This window comes from Rutidosis leptorrhynchoides, chromosome 8, assembly GCF_046630445.1.
Source record: "Rutidosis leptorrhynchoides isolate AG116_Rl617_1_P2 chromosome 8, CSIRO_AGI_Rlap_v1, whole genome shotgun sequence".
Classification (NCBI taxonomy): Eukaryota; Viridiplantae; Streptophyta; class Magnoliopsida; order Asterales; family Asteraceae; genus Rutidosis; species Rutidosis leptorrhynchoides.
The window spans coordinates 116431132-116438416 of NC_092340.1; the positions used below are offsets into that span (position 1 = coordinate 116431132).

Genomic DNA, 7285 nt, shown 5'->3' on the forward strand with positions numbered 1-7285 from the left:
TATTATTATTATTATTATTATTATTATTATTATTATTATTATTATTACAAATATTAAAAATATAATTATTAGTATCATTCATACAATTAATATTATTATTATCATTAATGTTAGTATTAGTAATATCATTATTATTATTATTATTATTATTACTATTAATATTATTATCATTAGTATTAAAAAGATTAATAAAATTTTGTTATTTTTATTATTAACATTATTATTAGTATTAATATTATTATCAGTATTATTATGATTGTTATCATTATTATTATTAATAACATTTTTAGTATCATTATTATTATTAAAAAATTATCATTATCATTTTTGTTATTATGTTTTATCATTATTAATAAAGTTATTATTAATATTATTATTATTTGTAAATCAATATTTTCAAAACTATCATTCTAACAAATAAATATTTTGTACATTAAATATACATATTACATATACCAGAATTATATTAATATTTCATATAACTATATATTAAAAAAATAATAATAACATTATAAATACTTACATATAGCAAACAAATAATATTATATATATATTAATATAACTAAATGTATAGATATTAATCATTATATATATATATATATATATATATATATATATATATATATATATATATATATATATATATATATATATATATATATATATATATATATATATATATATATATAATAAATATATATAACATATAATTTAAGATATAATATAAGTATACGTTTTTAAATGGAATTTAGTATAAATTCTTTATAACTACAAATATATAAATAATATATATTAATAAATGAAATTATGTAATTTCCATTATATGTGTTAATAAATATACAATTGATATAGGTTCGTCAATCCGAGGCCAACCCTGCATTGTTCAGTTGTTCAATGCCGCCATATGTATTTTTACTACAAAATACAGTATCGTGAGTTTCATATGCTCCCTTTTTAAATGCTTTTGCAATACATATTTTTGGGACTGAGAATACATGCGCGGTTTTTACAACTGTTTTACGAAATAGACACAAGTACTTAAAACTACATTCTACGGTTAATTATTATACCGGATATCATCCTTTCTAGTTTGGTAGCCTAAGAATTTGGGAACAGACCCCCAAATTGACGCGAATCCTGAAGATAGATCTATGGACTTTGACACGTCCCATCCAGGTTATGGATGCTTTAGTACTTCGATTTTATATACAGATGAGTGTACCTGTATATTTGGGGATATTCTAGATGCATTTGTTAATGTCGGTTACCAGGTGTTCACCATATGAATGATTTTTGCAGATGAGTGTTCCTGCAGTTAACTATAAAAATGAAATCTTGTGGTCTATTAAAATTATTGAAATGATTGTTATGATAAACCTATGAACTCACCAACCTTTTGGTTGACACTTTTAAGCATGTTTATTCTCAGGTATTAAAGAAACCTTCAGCTATGCATTTGCTCATTTTAAAGATATTACTTGGAGTCATTCATGGCATATTTCAAAAGACGTTGCATTCGAGTCGTTGAAGTTAACAAGATTATTATTAAGTCATTTATAGTTTGAATATATTATAAAATGGTATGCATGCCTGTCAACTTTCAATGTAATGAAAGTTTGTCTTTCAAAAACGAATGCAATGTTTGTAAAATGTATCATATAGAGGTCAATACCTCGCAATGAAATCAATTGAGATGGATCGTTTATAATCGATATGAACGGCTCGTTAAATCAAGAATATCTTTATTTACAAGCGCCTCAATGTTGGTTGGTTTTCTTTTCGAGATAATCATGGTTTCACCTCAGGCCCTAAGTTCTACATACCATATTGTTGGAAAGAGAACTACTTTTTTATTAATAAGACGTTCATTCCGCCAGATTTTACCAACATAGGTTCATGACGCTATTATTTCGATGATCGGTTGAATCATGTTCCGCCTTTCAGCTCTCAGGGGTGCAGTATGTTTGACAAATGCATTGGGATAGGGCTACTTCTTCGTATGTACGAGAATATTCCATTATACGCCGGTGGGACATTGAAGTTTTGGCCTTACGACAATTTTCATCCATGTTTTAGTCACAAACTTCAAGGTACGTGTGTTTTACTTTATTGTGCTTAAGTCAATGCGCTAAACTTTTCAATAGTTTTGTGTAGAGATATCCTTTACTGAGCTTTTGCAAGCCCCATCATTAGAGCACGCATCCTTTGACTATGTATCATCAAGTAAGCATCCTCTCGCCATGGGTTCTCGAAACGCGTGCTGTGGTGTCTCGCAAAAGCTTCTGGTCAGCCTCCTGTTTATATGAGAGGCATGAAAGTGATGCCTAAAGAGTTACAAGACATTTATGCACCTTTTGGCGAGCAGAGGGCGTATGTACCACATGGATCATCAAAACGTGTTAAGATGAATATGTTTTATTTTCGTACATGAAAAGCTGTAAAAAGCAAGGGTGGTCCTTGGTACGATCTACCAGTTGTCCGCATCGATACCTGTTTTTAGCGACCACCGTGAATGATCCTCGGTACTACCTGACGATTACCTGTACCATTATCTATTTGCAAGGATCGTGGCAACCATTTGTAGTGTCCTAACGTTCGGTGTGCCTTGTGTGCTTGCTTAGTGCGCACAATCGTTGTCCTACGAGCAGTGTTGTAAATCTCCCGAGATCTCCCCGAGATCTCGTTTTTAGAAGGCAACCGAGACTAGATGTTCATCTCCCGAGATTTCTTGGTCAACGGGGTCAAACTTAGTCAAAGCCATGATTTCTCGAATTTTCTTGCTAATTTGTAAGATTTTCTTGTAAAATTCGTAATTTCTAAGATTTTCTCGCTAATTTCTTGGATATTTTTCTAAAATCTCGTAAAAATGTATATAAATATACAAATATTTATGTTTTTATGTATATTTTTATTAAAAAAACTATAAAGTCAACGTAAGTCAACGTCCGAGATCTCCCCGAGATTATTTCGAGATGCCGAGATCTCCCTAAAAAGTCCAAACGAGATCTCCTCGAGATCCGAATTCTCCAACCTTGCCTACGAGCGATATTGTGCACACGAGTCGATACATCGCTCGAGCATGGCACGTGTGATGCATATTTATTGTTATGTGCATCATTATTATATATTGTAGATGTACTTTGTATGTTAGGATGACAATGGTGGATCATGGATGAGATTGACTCAATAGTGGTACTATGATTAAAACTGATTATTCTGGCTCTTTACATTGTATATGTCATTCTTGACTTGATGATATACTGGTATTCATGGTTGTAGCAACTTTCACGATGGAAAATCAACCAACACTCATGAGTGTCAAGTTTCCAATTCATTTGATACCAAGCGCTATTAAGAGGCAATTTGACACTCAAGGTTACCTCTTATCTACTTTTGAATATCTAATTGTGAATAGACCTCAGTTTGAACCAATGTATATATATGTAGTTTAAATATTCCTTAGGTTATATATTGTTTAGTTATTAGTTTTCGTTCCATTATAGGCTCAATATCAAAATCGTTGTTGTAGCTGGTCAAGCAAAACATCAAAAGTACAAGACAACCAAGCTTTTTGTCTACCTTTGGTCAATATTTGTGCCCTGCTAACTTAAATGTGATGGAATGGGAATCAGAATGTGAAGATTAATGAGCGGGTTTTAAGCATTGTTTTTTTATACAATGTTGAAACTAATATGTTGGAATGTTTTATTGTGAATGATAAAATTATTAAATGTATTATGTATACCATGGTGAATGATAAAATTAGAAAACACACACTATTTGATTATGTAGTGCATACAAAAAAGAAAGAATTACGCCGTTGGTACATGTGCTTTGTTCACATTTGCATCATAACACCTAAGCTTTTATTTTTGCGTAGTTGATACCTTAGTTTTGCTTAACTATCGTGGTTGGCACCCCAATCCAACTGCCGTCAAAGTTTAATAGTTAACCTCTCACATTATACAGTCATAAAAGCATAAGGACTATTAGTGTAATACAATAAAAGTTTAGGGCCTATCCTTACAAATTTAAAATATATTGTTTAAGGTCATACTACAATATTATTATGTATCAATTGAAACTGCATGCTTTTTTTTTCTTAAGCAAATAATAAATAGAAAATTAAACAGAAAACCATAATAAGTGAAAATGAAAGAAGATAATTATAACACATAAGATTTAAAAAGGAAAACTAAAATTACTGAACCAAATTGATATGAAAAATAATATCTAAAAATTAATTTAAGATAGCCGAAGTTTAGAATGATAAACAAAAAGTTTATAAACGATTACATCAGAGTGAACTATAAAAGTTAAGAAGTAATTTAAGAGCCATTGTAAGATTATATAGGAAGAAAAGTCAACCGCCAACACATTATTTAAGAGCCTGTACTTTTTATCGCCAAATTGTTTGTTTCTATCACATCTCATTTTATACGTTTGTTTATCATGAGTAAACTAGGATCCTACTTATGATTTTAAGACTATTTTAGAGTAATTTTATCATGAGTAATTTTAAGACTTTTCAACATAAAGATTTGGTATCTTGTTTTCAACTCCTACCTTTTTCAGTCGAATAAAATACCGGTATTTTCTGAAGCATTTTAGAGTTCAATGAAATAGGTTTGACTTAGATTTATCAAAGGCTAACCATGGACAAAAGTTACATTGAAGTGAACTTGAGTTTTTAATTGGCAACACATGGATCGGATTAGAAAACCCAGATTGAGAAAAATGTAAGAATCATGATGAAAAATAAAATCGTGAATGAAATACAGAGAATTTTGTGCGATTGAATGACTTCTCTTTTTGTTTGCTAGTGGATACAAATTTAATAAAATTAGAATGGGTAGAAATTACAGTAGAAAGAAATTAGAATGAGTTTTGTTTTTGCTGCCGACTGAATGAAAGGGTATTTGGGTTCAGTTGTTGGAGTAATCGGTTATAATTATTTTAGGATATTATTTATTATGTTTTAATTAATTATTTGTTTGGTTATAGTAGAAATTGGTATTCCTTGTTTATTTGATTTGGTGGATCAAAATAAATTTGGAACATATATCAATACTTGAGGAATAAGTTTTTGTAAGCTTATATATATATATGGTACGTGAATGAATATAATATAGTGGTTAAAATTTACTTCCAATATATCTCTCATTGTACATCGCAAGCATAATACTCCGTATTGTTTTATATTTTTTATTTTGTTAATATCATTTAAGTTTTGATCCAACACTTGGTATCAGAGCTAGGTGCAGCTTCAACTAGATCGTGTTGTTCGTGAGAAGAAACTAAACCGGGAACAAGAAATTGGTATAGCCCGTGGCCAGGGTTTGTTTTCTTAGATGGTGTGAAGAGTTTCTTGGAACAAAATTCATCGTAAAAGTTGAAGCTGTCTAAAAAAAACGCCGTTGGTACAAGCTAAGGAAGGAAGCTCCATGTCATATCAAGTTCCAGTTTTGACCCCAACAAACTATCAAGTATGGATGGTCAAAGTGAAGGCGATTATGGATGCTTATGGAATATGGGAAGCGGTAGAACCAAAAACAGGTGTGGAGCTAGATCCAAAGAAATCAAAGCAAGCACTTGCTTTCTTGTTTCAAGCAATACCCGAAGAGATGGTGTTGCAAATGGCGAGTTATACCAATCTAAAACAAGTGTGGGACGGTCTAAAAACGCGTTACTTGGGGGTGGATCGGGTGAGATCGGCTCGGGTTGCAACTTTGAAAAGGAAGCTTGAAAGTTTGCACATGAAGGAGGGAGAAACGGTTGATGATTTTGCTACAAAATTGACCGGTTTAGCATCAAAAGCAAGGACTCTTGGATATGAGCTTAAAGATGTAGACTTGGTGAAAAGATTGCTTGATTCTATGTCTATGTCCTTTCTCCAAATTGTGGCGTCTATAGAGCAATGTTTCGAGTTGGATAAAATGTTGTTTGATGAAGCCGTTGGGAGATTGAAGGCATATGAAGAGCGTATCAAAGGAACCGAGAAAATAGAGGGCATTCAAGGTGGTTTGTTATTAGCTAGTGAGGAAAAAACACACGGGTGTAAACATTGTGGCCATGGTGGTTCAAATCGTGAAGACTTTGGGCGTGGCCGTGGGAGAGGCCGTGGGTCCGTGAAGGGTCGAGATGTTAATGAACGTGTCCGGGACAAAAGCTGCGTTAGATGTTTCAAGTGTGGTGAATTTGGCCATTTCAACAACTAGTGTCCTACATGAGAGAAGCAAGCAAACTTAATGGAGAAGGAACCGGCATTGCTATGAACAACGAGTATAAATTAACCGATTAAGGGGGTGATTGTTGGAGTAATCGATTATAATTATTTTAGGATATTATTTATTATGTTTTAATTAATTATTTGTTTGGTTATAGTAGAAATTGGTATTCCTTGTTTATTTGATTTGGTGGATCAAAATAAATTTGGAACATATATCAATACTTGAGGAATAAGTTTTTTAAGCTTATATGGTACGTGAATGAATATAATATAGTGGTTACAATTTACTTCCAATATATCTCTCATTGTACATCGCAAGTGTAGCGACCCGACAAAATCTTTAATGACGGCGTCGTCTACTTAGGTCCCTTTACGTAGTCATAAGTCTTTAAAACAACGTTTGACTAAAAGTATGTCGCATTCATTTCAAAAATAAGGATGTTTCAAGGTTTACAAAGTAGTTCGACAACTAGTTACATTACAAAGTTTAAAGTACAATTGACACATATGCGACACAATTTAAAATTAGCCAAAAGACGCTCCATGTATGCATATATACTCGACATCCAATGCAAGTATCAAAATAATGAGCGGAAGCATGTATCACAACACGTTCAAGGACCTGAGAAAAAACATAGAAATCTGTCAACAAAAACGTTGGTGAAATCATAGGTTTAAGTAAGTAAGTAAGTAAGTACAAATGAACCACATGATTTGTATCATTGAAATAATAATAAACCATTCTAAAATTTGTTATCACGAGCACCCAATTATCAAGGCTTAACTTTCCATCCATAGAACCCCATCACAATAGTGTTAGAACATATACTGTTTCTCGAAAATATATTTCATCCGAATAACGGTAGCGAACCGTCCGAATAAGGGTTTGTCAAACCCATATGGCCATACAACATAAGTTCTCGCTTACACCCGACAAGTGTAACTAATGATAATCGAATTGAGGATTTTTGTTCTAACTCGTATGTAGAATGTTTGTTTTTGTACTTGTGTTCACTTTGTAAAATGAAACGTTTATGTTTTCTCATCCCAAATGTA

The 7285-nt window shown here is 31.8% G+C and overlaps 1 protein-coding gene across 1 annotated transcript; it reads left to right on the plus strand.

Annotated features, from left to right (window-relative positions):
• The first annotated feature begins 5444 nt into the window (after positions 1-5444).
• On the plus strand, positions 5445-6218 carry LOC139863765 (uncharacterized). The gene has a single exon (XM_071852371.1). It carries the CDS (start codon positions 5445-5447, stop codon positions 6216-6218), a length of 774 nt encoding a protein of 257 aa, XP_071708472.1.
• The last annotated feature ends 1067 nt before the right edge of the window (positions 6219-7285 follow it).